The sequence below is a fragment of the Aethalodelphis obliquidens genome, unplaced genomic scaffold (assembly GCF_003676395.1).
Source record: "Aethalodelphis obliquidens isolate GAN/ISIS:26980383/991018 unplaced genomic scaffold, ASM367639v1 scaffold42, whole genome shotgun sequence".
In the NCBI taxonomy this organism is placed as follows: domain Eukaryota; kingdom Metazoa; phylum Chordata; class Mammalia; order Artiodactyla; family Delphinidae; genus Aethalodelphis; species Aethalodelphis obliquidens.
Window position 1 is genome coordinate 16,616,370 of NW_020837986.1, and position 17,387 is coordinate 16,633,756.

At 38.3% G+C, this 17,387-nt stretch overlaps 1 protein-coding gene across 4 annotated transcripts in view; it reads left to right on the forward strand.

Moving 5' to 3' along the window:
* ATRN (attractin) overlaps positions 1–17,387 on the forward strand; it is a 175,890-nt gene that overhangs the window by 36,453 nt on the left and 122,050 nt on the right. For all 4 annotated transcript variants that reach the window (XR_003427214.1, XM_027078799.1, XM_027078800.1 and 1 more), the window contains exons 2-3: positions 12,250–12,333; positions 15,211–15,324. Coding sequence is in view for 3 of the 4 variants with exons in the window: in XM_027078799.1 (XP_026934600.1) it covers positions 12,250–12,333; positions 15,211–15,324 (198 nt within the window). In the remaining variant the exon portion in view is untranslated. The remainder of the gene's footprint in view (positions 1–12,249; positions 12,334–15,210; positions 15,325–17,387) is intronic.

Here is a 17,387-nt window from a genome sequence, read left to right on the forward strand (position 1 = left end):
ATCAAAACAGTATGGTACTGGAACAAAAACAGACATATACATCAGTGGAACAGAATACAGAGCCCAGAAGTGAGTTCACACTTATATGGGCAATTATCTATGATAAAGGAAGCAAGAATATACAATGGGGAAAAGACAGCCTCTTGAATAAATGGTATTGTGAAAACTGGATAGCTACATGCAAAAGAATCAAACTGGACTACTCTCACACCATGCACAAAAATAAATTCAAAATGAATTAAAGACTTAAATATAAGACATGAAACCATAAAACTTCTACAAGAAAACATAGGCAGTATGCTCTTTGACATCACTCTTAGTTTTTTTGGATATGTCTCCTCAGGCAAGGGAAACAAAAGCAAAAATAAACAAATGGGACTACATCAAACTAAATATCTTTTGCACAGTGAAGGAAACTGTCAACAAAACAAAAAGGCCACCTACTGAGTGAGAGAAGGTATTTGCAAATGGTATTTTCAGTATGAGGTTAATATCTAAAATATACAAAGAACTCATACAGCTCAATATGAAAAAACAAAGAAACAACCTGACTAAAAAATGGGCAGAGGATCTGAATAGACATTTTTCCAAGGAAAACATACAGATGGCCAACAGCACATGAAAAGATGCTCAACATCACTAATCATCAGGTAAATGCAAATCAGAATCACAATGAGATATCACCTCATACCATTCAGAATGGCTATTTTCAAAAAGACAACAAATAACAAGAATTGGTGAGGATGTGGAGAAAAGGGAACCCTGTGCACTGTTGGTGGCAATGTAAATTGGTGCAGCCACTATGGAAAACAGTATGAAGATTCCTCAAGAATTAAAAAGAGCCACCATATGATCCAGCAACTCCTCTTCTGGGTATTTTATCCAAAGAAAAGAAAACACCAATTAGAAAAGATATATATATATATCCCTATGTTCACTGCAGCATTATTTACAATAGCCAATATATGGAAGCAACCTAAGTGCCCATCAATAGATGAATGGATAAAGCTGTGGTGTATAAATGCAATGGAATATTACTCAGCTGGAAAAAGAATGAAATCTTGCCATTTGTGACAACGTGGATGGACCTAGAGCATATTATGCTAAGTGAAATAAGAGAAAGACAAATACTGTATGAGTTCACTTACATGTGGAATCTAAAAAATCAAAACAAATAGAGTTGTATATACACAGGACAAACAGGTGGTTGCTAGAGGGGAGGGGAGTGGAGGAGGAGAGAAATAAGTGGAGATTAAGAGGCGCAAACTTAGAGTTGCAAATGAATCACAGGTATGAAATGTACAGCGTGGTGACTATAGCCAATAACTATGTAATATCTTTGTATGATGACATATTGTACCTGGACTTATCATTGTGATAATTTTGACATGTATAGAAGTATTAAAACACTATGTTGTGTAACAGGAACTAACATAGTGTTGTAGGTCGATTATACTTCAGAAACAAACAGAAAAAGAGATCAGATTTGTGGTTACCAGAGGCAGGGGGTGGGGGGAGGGGGAATTGAATGAAAGTAGTCAAAAGGTACAAAATTCTAGTTATAAGATAAGGAAGTACTAAGGATGTACATGATACATTTAATTAACACTGCTGTATGTTATATATGAGAGTTGTTAAGAGACTAAATCCTAAGTGTTCTCATCACAAGGAAAAACTTTGTTTTCTATTTCTTTAATATTGTATCTATATGAGATGATGGATGTTCACTAAATTTATTGTGATAATCATTTCATGAAGTATGTAGGTCAAATCATTATACTATACACCTTAAACTTAGGTAGTGCTGTATGTCAATTATCTCAATAAAATTGGAAGAAAACAAAAGATTAAATGCAAAAAAAAAAATAAAGAGGGAGTCATCAGCTACTTCAGATGTGTAAGAGAGTGAAGTAAGAAGGGATCTGAGAATTTACTCCTCTATCCCTTAACAGAAGGATTTCAGAGGAGGGGTGAGGGTTAGACCCCATTGGAATGGGGTTAAGAAATTACAAGGTAAGAGTATTGTCAGCGAGAGTAGATAATTCTTTATGGTTTTTTCTTTGTTTGTTTTTTGGTTTGTTTGGGGGTTTTTTTGGCTGCGCTGTGCAGCTTGCAGGATCTTATTTCCCATATCAGGGATTGAACCCACACCCTTGGTAGTGAAAGCATGAAGTCCTAACCACTGGACCTCAGGGAATTCCCAACAGTAGATAATTCTTAAGAAGACCTTTGTTGTAAAAGTAAAAAAAAAAAAAAAAAAAAGTAGGGAATAGCTTGAGAACATGAGAAGGGAGTTTGTTTTTTAAGAAGGTAATCCAGCAGCTAGTCTTAGGCTTATCCAGTAGATAGAAAAAGTATAGCATGGGGTTTAGAATTAGGTTTGTTCTGGTGAGGCCCTTGATTGAGTAGAGTTTTAGAATTCTGCACCCAGGTAGAGGGTGTGACCCTATCCATTGTAACTAGGGTTAAGGCAAAGTACCTGCATTTAGTAATGGTAAGAAAATATAGGTCTCTCCTGATTTATTTCTTCTTTCCACAGCTATTCACTTTGTGTCATTAGGATGCCAGACACACTTCTAGGCACTAGAAATAATGAACAAAGCAGACAAAAGTCCTTGCTGTCATGAAATTTACATTCCACTGGTGGTAAATAGATGTGAAACAAGTGAAGTAATCAATTGATCGTCAGCTAAAATTGAAGAGAGGGAAGAGGGTTTGGAAAGGTGAAAGATAATAAGGTATAAGAGACTTGGCCAGGGAAATGAAAGGATTGATTGTCCCACAGTGCTTGGAACCTACTTGAGATATGTGTTTATAAATGTAAAGTGAGACCAGTCAGCACAGTGTTGTGTCACTAGCCTTATTTAGCTGCTTGGTTTCATATACAGAGTAAGCAGAGAGTTGGATTCAGTCAGGTTTAGGGTTTGCCGTATGTATAACTGCAGTTTATTAAGATACTATTGAGTGTAAAATGCACCCTTATGTACTTCTAAGAAAGAAAAAACATTTAAACTACGAACTGCCATTGGTTTTACAATGCATCCTGATATCTGAGCTGTTAAGAAAAACATGTTCATCTTGGAGTTGCACAGTCCAATATATTGCTGAAGGGGTATATTGCTGAGGCTGTGGGAATACTGGGAGACCTGAGAGCAGAGAAGATTTATACCTAGATGATGGAAGTGTAAGATGGTATAACCACTTAGGAAACAATTTGGCAGTTTCTTTAAATTTACGTGTATATCTATACTTTGATCCAATTATTCCTTTTTTATGTTTTTATCCAAGAGAAATGTCCACACAAAGGCTTGTGCACAAGTGTTCTTAGCAGCTTTGTTCATAAGCATCTATAACTACATAATCCAAGTGTCTATCAACAGGAAAATGGATAGACGTGTTGTGGTATATTCATACAGTAGAATACCACACAGCAATAGGAAGGAACAAACTATTGATACACACTGTACTCAGAAACATGCTGATCGAAAGAAGCAAGGCACAAAAGTGTCTCTGCATGATTCCATTAAATCAGGTTCTATAAAATCAGGTTCTATAAATCAGGTCTGCAATGATAGAAACAAGATCAGTGTTGAGAAGGAGTGCCTGCAAAGAGGTCTGAGGGAACTTTGGGGGGTGACAGAACTGTTTTATATCTTGTTTTGGGGTTTTATATGTGTATAAATTTGTCAAAACTTACCAAATTGTACATTTATGTTGGCTGCATTTTATTATATATAAATTACTCCTCATTAAGGTTGATTTAAAAATTTGGTTGGAAGGAGTCAAATCAGTATAGCAGTCATTATTCTAAATGTGAATAGATTATACTGTGTCAGTAAAACTGTCAGACTAGGTTGAGAAACAAAACCTAACCACGTCCTGTTCAGAAGAAACAAACTTTTGCTCTCTACCCTTGACCTCACTGTGGCCCCCAGGTGTGCCATGTGCTTTCCAGGACCTATGGTGGAGTAGAAGGACATGACCTCCCCCCTTCTCATGGAAAAACCAAAATCATGGCTTACTGCTGAACAACCCCTGACAAAAAAATTTTGGAGTCTATCAAAAAAGATACCCTACATCCAAAGACAAAGACGAAGCCAGAACAAGATGGTAGGAGGGATGCAATCACGATAAAATCAAATCCCATACATGCCAGGTGGGCAACCCACAAACTGGAAAATAATTATAAAAATAATTATACCACAGGGGTGAAAGTTCCGAGCCCCACATCAGGCTCCCCAGCCTGGCAGCCTGGCAACGGGAGGAGGAGCCCCCAGATAATCTAGCTTTGAAGGCCAGCGGGGTTTGATCACAGGAATTCCACAGAAGTGGGGGAAACTGAAACTCCACACTTGGAGGGCATACACAGGATCTGGTGCGCACCAGAACCCAGGGAAAAAAGCAGTGGCCTCATGAGAGACTGGGCCAGACTTACCTGACAGTATTGGAGGGATTCCTGCAGAGGCGGCAGGGAGTGGCTGTGACTTGCTGAGAGGACAAGAACATTGGCAGGGGCAGTTCTGGGTAGGACTCATAGGCGTGAGCCCTCTTGGAGACTGCCATTTTCTCACTACGACCTGGCCCCACTCAACAGCCTGTAGCCTCCAGTACTGGAATGCCTCAGGCCAAACAACCAGCAGGGTGGGAACACAGCCCCACCCATCAGCAGACAGGTTGCTTAAAGTCTTCCTGAATAAACAGCTGCCCAATAAACACACCCCCTGGCATGGCCTTGCCCACCGGAGGAACAAGACCCAGCTCCCAAGACCCATTGGGCAGCTACCAGTCCCTCCCACCAAGAAGCCTGCACAAGCCTCTTAGCGTCATCCAACACGGGGCAGACAGCAGAAGCAAGAAGAACTACAACTTTGCCATCTGCAGAATGGAAATCACAATCACAGAAAGTCACACAAAACGAGACAGCAGAGGAATATATCCAGATGACGGAACAAGAGGAAAGCCCAGAAGAACAACTAAGTGAAGCAGAGGTAGGCAATCTACCTGAAAAAGAATTTGGAGTAATGATAGTAAAGATGATGCAAGACCGTGGGGGAAAAAATGGAGACACAGATGGAGAAGATACAAGAAATGTTTAAAAAAACCTAGAAGAACTAAACATACAAACAGAAGAACAATACAATAACTGAAATGAAAAATACACTTGAAGGAATCAATAGCAGAATAACTGAGGCAGAAGAATGGATAAGTGAGCTGGAAGACAGAATGGTGGAAATCACTGCCATGGAACAGAATAAAGAAAAAAGAATGAAAAGAAATGAGGACAGTCTAAGAGACCTCTGGGACAATATTAAACACACCAACATTCTCATTTTAGGGGTCCCAGAAAGAGAAGAGAGAGAGAGAAAGGACCTGAGAAAATATTTGAAGAGATAATAGTTGAAAATGTCCCTAACATGGGAAAGGAAATAGTCACCCAAGTCCAGGAAGCACATAGTGTCCCAGGCAGGATAAACCCAAGGAGGAACACACTGAGACACATAGTAATCAAATTGACAAAAATTAAAGACAAAAAATATTAAAAGCATCAAGGGGAAAGCAACAAATAATGTACGAGGGAATTCCCATAAGGTCATCAGCTGATTTCTCAGCAGAAACTCTGCAGGCCAGAAGGGAGTGGCACGATATATTTAAAGTGATGAAAGGGAAAAACCTACAACCAAGAATACTCTACCCAGCAAGGCTGTCACACAAACAACCAAAAGGTAAGAGAATTCAGCACCACCACAACAGCTTTGCAACAAATGCTAAAGGAACTTCTCTAGGCGGAAAAGAATAGGCCACAACTAGAAACAAGAAAATTACAAATGGAAAAAGCCCACTGGTAAAGGCAAACATATGTAAAGGTAAGAAATCATCTGCACACAAATATGATATCAAAACCAGCAATTGTGAGAAGAGGAGAGAACAAATGCAGGATACTGGAAATACATTTGAAATTAAAAGACTAGCAACTTAAAACATCTCGTTTATATAGGCTGCTATATCAAAACCTTATGGTAACCACAAACCAAACATCTACAATAGATACACACACAAAACAGAAAAAAGAATCTAAACACAACACTGAAGTTAGTCATCAAATCAAAGAGAAGAGAACAAGAGAGGAAGGGAAGAAAAAAGACCTACAAAAACAAACCCAAAACAATTAACAAAATGGCAGTAAGAACATACATATTGATAATAACCTTAAATGTAAAAGGATTAAATGCTCCATCCAAAAGACATGGACTGGATGAATGGATACAAAAACAAGACTCTTACTGTCTACAAGAGACCCATTTCAGATCTATGGACTGAAAGTGAGGGGATGGAAAGTGTATTACACACAAACAGGAATGAAAGTTGGAGTAGCAATACTCATTTCAGACAAAAAAGACTTTAAAATAAAGAATGTTATAAGAGGCAAAGGACACTACATAATGATCCAAGGAGAAGATATAACAATTGTAAATATATATGCACCCAATATAAGAGCACCTCAATATATAAGGCAAATACTAACATCCACAAAAGGAGAAATTGACAGTAACACAATAATAGTGGGGGACTTTAACACCCCAGTTTCATCAGTGGACAGATCATCCAGACAGGAAATCAGTAATGAAACACAGGCCTTAAATGACACATTAGACCAGATGGACTTAATTGATATTTATAGAGCATTCCATCCAAAAGCAGCAGAATACACATTCTTCTCAAGTGCACGTGGAACATTCACCTGGATTGATCACATGCTGGGCCACAGAGTGAACCTTGGTAAATTTAAGAAAATTGAAATCATAGTAAACATCTTTTCTGACCACACACTATGAGAGTGGAAATCAACCATAAGAAAAAAACCGAAAAAACACAAACATGTGGAGGCTAAAGAGTGTTACTAAAAAACCAATGGATCACTGAGGAAATCAGAGTAAATCAAAAAATACCTAGGGACAAATGAAAATGAAAGCAGGGCGATCCAAAACCTATGGGATGCAGCAAAAGCAGTTCTAAGAGGCAAGTTTATAGCAATACAGTCTTACCTCAGGAAACAAGAAAAATCTTAAATAAACAATCTAACCTTATACCTAAAGCAAATAGAGAAAGAAGAACAAACAAAACCCAAAGTTAGTAAAAGGAAAGAATTCATAAAGATCAGAGCAGAAATAAATGAAATAGAGATGAAGAAAGCAATAGAAAAGATCAATGAAACTAAAAGTTGGTTCTTTGAAAAGGTAAACAAAATTGATAAACCTTTAGCCAGACTCATCAAGAAAAGGAGGGAGAGGTCTCAAATACAAATGACACCACAGAAATACAAAGGATCATAAGCAACCAATAAAATGGACAACCTAGAAGAAATGGACAAATTCTTAGGTATAATCTTCCAAGACTGAACATGGAAGAAATAGAAAACATGAATAGACCAATCACAAGTACTGAAATTGAAACTGTGATCTAAAAACTTCCAGCAAACAAAACTTCCAACAAACAAAAGTCCGTGACCAGATGGCTTCACAGGCAAATTCTATCAAACATTTAGAGAAGAGTTAACACCTATCCTTCTTAGACTATTGCCAAAAATCACAGAGGAAGGAACACTCCCAAATTCATTCTATGAGACCACCATCACTCTGATACCAAAACCAGACAAAGATACCACACAAAAAATTACAGGCCAATATCACTGCTGAACATAGACACAGAAATCCTCAAAAGAATACAAGCAAACCAAATCCAACAGTACATTCAAACAATTGTACACCATGATCAAGTGGGATATAGCCCAGGGATGCAAGGATTTTTCAATATCCGCAAATCAGTCATTGTGATACATTACATCAACAAATTGAAGAATAAAAACCATATGATCATCTCAGTAGATGCAGGAAAAGGTTTGGACAAAATTCAACACCGATTTATGATAAGAACTCTCCAGAAAGTTGTAATAGAGGGAACATATCTCAACATAATAAAGGCCATGTATGACACACCTACAGCTAACATCATACTCAATGGTGAAAAGGTGAAAGCATTTTCTCTAAAATCAGGAACAAGACAAAGATGTCCACCCTTGCCACTTCTATTCAGCATAGTTTTGGAAGTCCTAGCCACGGTGATCAGAGAAGAAAAAGAAATAAAGGGAATCCAAATTGGAAAAGAAGAAATAAAATTCATTGTTGGCAGATGATATGATACTATACATAGAAAATCCTAAAGATGCTACCAGAAAACTACTAGAGTTCATCAATGAATTTGGTAAAGTTGCAGGATGCAAAATTAATACACAGAAATCTCTTGCATTTCTATACACTAACAAGGAAAGACCAGAAAGAGAAATTACAGAAACAATCCTATTTACCATTGCATCAAAAAGTGTAAAATACCTAGGAATAAACCTATCTAAGGAGACAAAAGACCTGTACTCCAAAAACTATAGGACAGTGAAGAAAGAAATCAAAGATGACACAAACAGACAGAAAGATATACCATGTTCTTGGATTGGGAAAATCGATATTGTCAAAATGACTATACTACGCAAGGTGATCTACAGATTCATTGCAATCCCTATCAAATTACCAATGACATTTTTCACAGAAGTAGAACAAAAAATCTTAAAATTTGTATGGAGACACAAAAGACCCCAAATAGCCAAAGCAATCTTGAGAAAGGAAGACAGAGATGGAGGAATCAGGCTCCATGACTTCTGACTATACAACAAAACTACAGTAATCAAAACAGTATGGGGACTTCTCTGGTATCACAGTGGTTAAGAATCTGCCTGCCAATGCAGGGGACACGGGTTTGAGCCCTGGTCCAGGAGGATCCCACATGCCACAGAGCAGCTGGGCCCGTGCACCACAACTACTGATCCTGTGCTCTAGAGCCCGTGAGCCACAACTGCTGAGCCCGTGTGCCACAACTATTGAAGCCCATGTGCCTGGAGCCTGTGCTCCGCAGCAGGAGAAGCCACCTCAATGAGAAGCCTGCGTGCAGCAACGAAGACCCAACACAGCCAAAAATAAATAATAAACTAAAAAATATATAAATGTTACCATTAAGAAAACAGTATGGTATTGGCACAAAACCAGAAATATAGATCAGCGGAACAGGATGGAAATTCTGTTAAATGTTTATCTTGGTGGGGAGAAGGGGTGGAGTGCTTGGGGAGATCAGTGGACAAGGGAGAATTGTCCTTTAGTTGACCCAAAAAAGCCTGTCTGATCATATCTATTCACTACCTGTAAAATTATGTAAATGTGTATGTTTAAAGATATGAAGTAAATATTCAAAATTGACCTATATTTTCTCCAAAAGGGATGCAGATTTGCAAATATCTGAACATGTCCATGTGAAGTCTGTAGAAATTCTTAGAAACAAAAGAAGCATAGTAGAAAGCCACAAAACTGTTTGAACTACTGGGAAATTTATTTACCTGTAAACCTGGGGTGGTCTCTGTGGCTGTTTGGTGTGGCTCTTCAGGGACCTTGGCACTCCTTTGATTTGTCATCCTTGGTGTTGGCTTTGTGTTTAGACTCATAGCGTGATGGCTGAAGTAAAATCCAAACATAGCAAAGTCCAGAGGAAGAAGGATGGTCTCTTTGGATGTCTGTCTGTCATAGGCTGGGTTTCTTGGAAGCATTTTCTGAAATGGAGTTTGGGGTACAAGTTAATTATAGCATCTGTGAGAGGAAGGGGCAGGAAGCAGAACTGGGCAAAGGAAGAAGTTGAGCTTCAATGCAGGCCTGACAAAGGAGAGTTCTGGAGTAAGGATTGCCTGCCAGAGTTGTCCCATGTTAGACTGAAAAATGCCCAGCCTTTATACCCACTCTGTGTGGGCTGTGCTGGGAAGGGCATGACCTAGGGCAAGGCAGCTCCAATGGAACTGACAGCTGGATGCTGTCTGTTGACCACACTCATTTCTGCAGCTGGCAACAAGTCTTATTGAAGAGGAGATCTAGGTGTCGTAGCTAGGAATGAGGAAATATTTCCTAGAAACCCTCCATCAGACTTCCCCTCACATCTAAGATTAGATTACATGCTGTGACAGAAGTAGTAGTCTTCTCTTCATTAGTAAAGAGTCCTGATTTTTCACAGAGTATATGGTCATCTGGGATAATGGCTATATTTCTCAGCCTCCCTGTACATTTAGGTATGTCTAATTTTTGGCTAGGGGGTAAGTTGAATTGTCATGTTTGACTTAGAGGGCAGGGGTATGTACCTTGTTTTCTTTCAACTCCTTCCTACTGTGTAGAATATGGAAATAATAACTGGAGTTTGTGCAGCCATCTTGGATTATGAGGTGGAAGCACATGTTGAGGATGACGGAGCAACAAGATGGCAGAACATTAATTAGCTCCCTGATGAGCATAGAAATGCTTTATGTGCTCCAGGTTGCTTATGTTTGGACTTTATATCTTTTTTTTTTTTTTTTTTCCAGTACGCAGGCCTCTCACTGTTGTGGCCTCTACCGTTGCGGAGCACAGGCTCCGGACGCGCATGCCCAGCAGCCATGGCTCACGGGCCTAGCCGCTCTGCGGCATGTGGGATCTTCCCGGACCGGGGCACGAACCCGTGTCCCCTGCATTGGCAGGTGGACTCTCAACCACTGCGCCACCAGGGAAGCCCAGGGCTTTATATCTTGGTTAAAGCCATTACTATTTAGGTTTTTCTGTCAGTTGCATTAGAACTTAATCTTAACTAATACACATTTCTAATTGGCAAGGGGCACAGGAAACCATGATTGGCTTAGACTAATATTTTGGGAATGGAATGGATGTTGGGGAGTAAGACACAGAGACATTTATATCAGGCAAGTACAGCAGAGAGAGAGAGAATGCAAAGAAGTCAAGAGATTTGCAGGGGATGATAATTGCGATGGACCCTGGAATCATACCTAGGTAAGTGAGAAAGTGAAATGTGTGAGTGATGAACATAAAGAAGTGATAGTTGTGTGGATTGGAGGTCGGGGCTGAAGATTCATTGGAGAGGGGGAATTAGGCTAAATGAAGTAGAGAGAGCAAAGATGGTGGTCAGAGTGTAGGTCGCTTTAAATGGAGATTTTATGGTAGAGTTTTCACTCCTAACAGCAGGGCTGAAAAGAGTGGGTAACTAAAGTGGGGTAGAGGAAAAAATTGTTAATGGTGAAGTTAAGAAATGGAGAGGCTGGGCTTTGGATGGGACATCTTGGATGTGGCTAAATGGAAGGCAGTGAGCTAGATGCTGATATCTGGAGTGGGTGGAGAGGAGTAATTGGGATGTCAGTAGATAACTCAGAAAGTAAGGGAGGCAGATCCAGAAGAGAGCATTTGTTTCAGAAAGGCTGACATTGTTGATGGAAGAGGGAGGAAAAGTGATCTGGAAACAGCAAAGAGGAAAGAAATAGCATTGTTAAATATTAAAAATTTCTACATTTCTAGTATATATTTCTACAATATATACTAGACATAAACTGAGAAAATATGTTTATAGTACATTTACCATACAAATGGGAGCTTCTTAATATAAATAGCGCTCTTAAACATTATTTTGAAAAAGATAACTTGGTAGCAAAGTGAGTAAAGAATATTGAGTCTTAATTTGCAAAGGAGAAAATGCAAATGACCAAAACACATGAGAATCTTCATACATTAGGGTTAGTACTAGTAAAAATATTAATGAGATACTAAGATGTACCTGTCATATTGGCAAGACCTAAAAATATTGATAAACTTCAAGCTTGGCATGTGTGTGGGAAGTCAGGTGCTGATGTGCACTGCTCACAGAGTGTGGTAGATTGCCACTTCAGAAGAAGCAACTAAATAGCTGTGGTGGGTCTGTTGTGTGTTGTGGATTGATGTGCTTGCGCATCATAGTTATGCTGGCCACAGCGTTATTTATTGCATTTACACATTTTACTTGTAATGGTAACTGTGTGGCCTTGTTTTTTAAAAACCAACTGATATTTATAACTAACTTCTTGTGGCCATTTGTATGGAAACAAAGTGTGATTTTCCCATCTCAGCTAGAAAGATGTATGTTTTTGTTCATTCCTGTTGTTTTTAATGTATTTGTATCCCCTTTTCTTAAGTATATGGCGTGAATTTGTTTCATCCAGATTTGTGTAATCTGTGTATAACTATCCAGTCTTTTTCTTCTGGTCATAGTATGCATCAGTGTACCCACTTGGATTGTATTGAGAATTAAGAAAGATATTATTAATATATGAAATTTTGATGCATTTAAATTTTTTTATTTTTTGAATTACAGACTAACTGGATCTTCTGGGTTTATAACAGATGGACCTGGAAATTATAAATATAAAACAAAGTGCACATGGCTCATTGAAGGACAGTAAGTAGTAATGGCTAAGTTTTTTTTTTTTTTTCTTCAGGATAGAACTCATTGTGAGATTACTTTTCCAACATGTAAAATTAACAATCTGTGGCAACTTAAAATATTTTTTATTTGGTAACCTTTACTTTGACAAGTGAATTTGATTTTCTTATTTTTCTTAATCTTCAATGTTAATTGAAAAAAACTTCTGTGTTGATTTGCAAATGAATTATACACACCAGAAATTTGTATATTTTCAGTTGTAATAGTTAAAAAACTGTTACAATATTTTATTATGGTTGAGGTATATGAAGAAGATTAGACTTCACTTGAATATGTAGTAGGGAAGGGAAGAGATTTTAATAGGCCTACTTATTTATTTATTTACTATTTTTAGTGATTTAACATATGGAAGTTTATTTCTTCCTCACATAACAGTTCCAAGGCAGGTGTTCCTGGTCAGCAGGCAGCTTTCTTCCCATTGGTAGTAGGACCCAAGCTCTGCCATTCATTCATTAGCTTCACTGTTGGCTAACTGCAGCCAGCAGGAGGGGAAGGAGGAAGTACGGAGAAAGCAGACCTGCTTCTTAAAAGCTTCTTGCAGAAAGTGTCACATGCATTCACTCGCATTGCAACCATTAATAACCCTTTAAAATAATTGTGGACAGTCTTAGAAGACTGGACCAAAACTGGACAAGTGGTAATTTCTTAAAACTGAATTGCAGTGTGGAATCTGAAATGATCCTAATGAACTTTTAGAACTTGTTAAGTTAAAACTGGTTTTCTATGGGACTTCCCTGGCGGTCCAATGGTTAAGACTCCACGCTTCCACTGCAGAGGGCATGGGTTCGATCCCTGGTCAGGGAACTAAGATACCACATGCCGTGTGGCATGGCCAAAAATTAAAAAAAATTTTTTAATTGGTTTTCTTGTACTTTAAATAGATCTTTAACCCATGCATGATTTTGTAACATTCGGAAAATATTGGTTCACTGAATTATGCAGGTCTTCCAGATGTCGATATATTTCATTATATGAAATTTAAAACATCACCGTAGTTAAAAATCACCATCAATCTCATCAGAAAATTTTAAGTATTGGGAAGTTGTATCTGGGTGGTAGGTACAAATTTTCCAAAACTCATTATTGCTTGAAAGCTTATATTTTCTTTGGCAACAAATACAGGCTTGCTTTGTTCATTTTCAAGAAAATATCTACCAGATATCCAAGTCTAAATAACCATAGTTTTTACCTCTTGGACCTCCTAAAAGGGCCTCAGGGACCCTGGCATTGTGTGGACCATACTCGGAGAACTGCTGCTCTAAGGAGCTGTCTGCCCTTGCCCTTTCTACCAGTTCACTCCCATCTGATGTCCTTCTCCACTGTTGCTCTGAGTGTGCTGTCAGTGGTTGCTCCACCTCAGCCTAAGCATAAAACTAAGCAAAAAACTTCAAATCCTCCGTTTCCTTATCCACATATTCAGCCTGTCAGTAAGTTCTATCAGTTTTCCCCTCAAGAATATCTCCCCAATCCTCTTCATCTTCAACTCTACAGTTATTTTAAGAACCACCAGCCATCCTCTCTTTCCTGGGCCACTGTAATAGCCTTGAAATTGGCCTCCGGTTTTTACCTTTGCCCCTTGCCCACCTCTCACTCACTTCTTATCTTATTCCTTCTGTTTGCTATGTTTCAGACATGCTGATTTTCTTCACGTTGCTTGGACACATCAACTTCTAAAGTCTAAAACTTTAAGACTGTTATTCTATCTGCCTGAAACATTGTCCCCCCAGACTTTTCACATGGCTTATCTCTCGCCATTCTGATCTTTTCCAAAACTTTCTGGGGTATCTCCCCACCACCTGTTGTACTACTACATCACATTCCTTTAATTTCTTCCCAGTATTCATCACCATGTGAGTTAACTTGTTTATGTATTTATTTAATTGTTTGGTTAGACAAGAAGTATAGGGTAGATGAAAGGTTCAGGCTGGAGACATATAGTTAGGAATCACCAGTATATAGATGGTGTTGATATTACCAAGAACTTTTGGAGTAGAGTCTTTGGCCTAAAGCCAGGTTGGAGAGTGAAAAGGTGAGTGGGATGTGAGGAAATGGAGAAAACCGAAGTCTCCTGAGGAGTTTCAGAGGAGAAAGGGATAGGTCTGATAGTAGCTGGAAGGAGAGTTGGGATTTAAAGTTTTTTGTGTTTTGTTGTTTTTTGTAAAATATGTGATACTTAAAGAGATTTAAGTCTGGACTTGGAAGTTTCAGATGAGACGGAGATGTTAAATATTTGAGAGATGGAAGGAAAAGTAGGTAGATGTATCTATTTTAGAAAGTGGGAATTTGAGAAATTTTTGTCTGAGTGCTGAGCATAAGCAGGGAGGTGGGACTGGGTGGTCTGAAATAGAAATTGAGAACTAGTAGTAGGACTGCTGGCAGAATCGAAGCACCAGTATTGGAACCAGCCTACCCAATGTTGTGACTTTCTCCAAAATGGCTTGGTTTTCTCTATACCAGGGCTTCTTCCAGGGAGTTCCATGAAAAGGCAGAGGGGCAGGTGAGTTTAGAGGATTGGCAGGTGTGTTTGTAAAATGATGTAGTATGAAATCTTAAGTTGAATAAGAAAGGCTGATGGATTGGTAAAGAATGGCCACTGTATAGACTATAAGGCCCAAAGATGCATAGACCATGTCTATTTTGTTTACCATTGCATATTTAGTGGTCTCTAGCACATAGAAAGTACTAAGGAAATCTTTGACAAGTGAAGGAGTACTGATTACATACTATTAATTTCTTCTTTATATATAAATTCTTTAAAAATCTATATTTTTTTTCTCAAATGTTTTATAGTGATTATGATTATTATAAATTACTTTTTTCTGTTCTTTTCAGGCCAAATAGAATAATGAGACTTCGTTTCAATCATTTTGCTACAGAGTGTAGTTGGGACCATTTATATGTTTATGATGGGGACTCAATTTACGCACCTCTAGTTGCTGCCTTTAGGTAAGCTCAGTCATATAAATACTGGTTAACCATTGTTTGATTTCTGCATTTATGTATCTCCTAGATTGTATTCTTACTGGATTCACCTTTTTTATCACTTAAAACATTTACTTCATGGAAAGAGTACTAGTTATGGAGTCCTATCACTTGTGTGCTAGTCCTAACTTGGTTTCCTGTAGCTTCTGGGTGAGTTTTTGGGCAGAGTACTTGACCTCTCTTTTTAGTTTCCTGATCTATAAAGTTGTGATAGTAGTATCAAATTTACCTACTTCTTGTGGTGGTGGTGAAGTTTACATCTAAAAATGTTTTGTGAGCAATATATCGAATATATTATTTCTGTGAAAAATTAAATCAGGAACCATGTTTATCTTGATCCTTGTTGTGTTCTTCATTGCATAGGCATTCAGGAGTTATTTGTTGAATTCAGATATAGCTCTGTGTGTGTGTGTGTGTGTGTGTGTGTGTGTGTGTGTGTGTGATGTGTAATTATGTATATACCTTAATATGGGTGAGGGAAAAGTTTTGGAAGAGTATACATAAAATGAACAGTGGTTACCTGTGGAGAATGAGGAACATTCCAGTTACGTGTTGTGATTTTTTTTCTACAGTATATTCTGTGTTTGTTGTTAAACAGCTTAACACCAAATACATGGGGTGCTCTGAATTGTTTTGACATTTTACTTTTTATTAACAGTAAGTAGCTGTGTTGTTTATTATATTTTTGACCACATGCAAATTCAAAACTGTTTTATTTTTCTTCCTTTTACTTGATAGAGGATTTTTTAAATATATTTTTTCTAAAATGCGTATCCTTAGAGAGTCATAGTTGTCAGCTGACTTTCTGGATTTCTTTCCCTCAAATATTTGATTTCCCTGACTTTAAAAGAAATCAATTTAACAAATATTTTTTGTATTCCTCACATGGGGCTGGTTGATGTCTCTTGTAGGTGAGGAGATAACAGAGAGTGAACAGAACATGAGGAGGCAAAGGACAGCTGAGATCAGGGAACTAATGTGCCCTTGTATTTCTCCACTCCCTTTGGCTTAGAAATCTCTGCAACATGTCTTTGAACTGAGAACCAAGGCCATTTTCTGGGTTTTAGAGATTCACTTAGAGGGCCAAAGAACAGCGTGGATAGGCCATGCTAAGCATCAAAATATTGGCTACATGTTGGGCATATACATCTTTATGCCAGAATTTGACTCATACCTTGTCTTATAGCAAGAGGCACCCCAAACTTTAACACAGCACAAAAACTATCTGTAGTATGATGTTATCATGATAATAGTACTTGTTGGAGGTTTACTTGATACTGCATTTGTTAATCAAAACCCATGGAGTCCTCTCTTTATGTGCCAGGCACTTTGAATCAGCTTGCCAATAGCCCTGTGGGAACATCTGCCCAGAGGGTATGCATAACCCTGTAGTTCACCCAGACTGTGTATTTAATGAGCAGACATGTGAACCAACAGCAACCACAAAACAAGCAGAAGGGTATAACTGTTTCAGTCAGTGACTTTTGAGAGAAGCCACAGTATATGTACAGACAACAGGAGGATTTTTAAGCTTCTATAAAAAAGTTTATTTACTGAAATGTATAAATTAATGCATTGATTGTGTTAAAATTTAACCTATGACATAATTGAGTGTGCATTTTCTAAAATCATAGTGAGATAATGTATGTTTAATAATTGAAATTTACCTGAAACACAGAACCCCTGAAGCATTGATGTGCAGAAGAATTTGAAAATAACTGTTTAGGTCATAAGGCAATGTCACAAGATGGGGAGCTGAGGAGTGCTGTTGGGTCAGGAGGACTTTGGATAGAGGAATCAACCCAGTGGTGATGTGCTGGGGGCCCAGAGTGGAGTGAGCCTGGCGGCAGATAGTTCAGCCAAATAAAGAAAAAGAGAGCCACACAGGATTCAGAAGATTTGGACTTTTAATCTGCGTTCTGCCCAAGGCTCTGCATGAGTCTGAATAGTTCATTTAAGCACTCTAGTCCTCATCTTCTGAAGCCTAAAATGAAGGTGTTGTACTGTGTTTTCTCTGGGTGTATTGC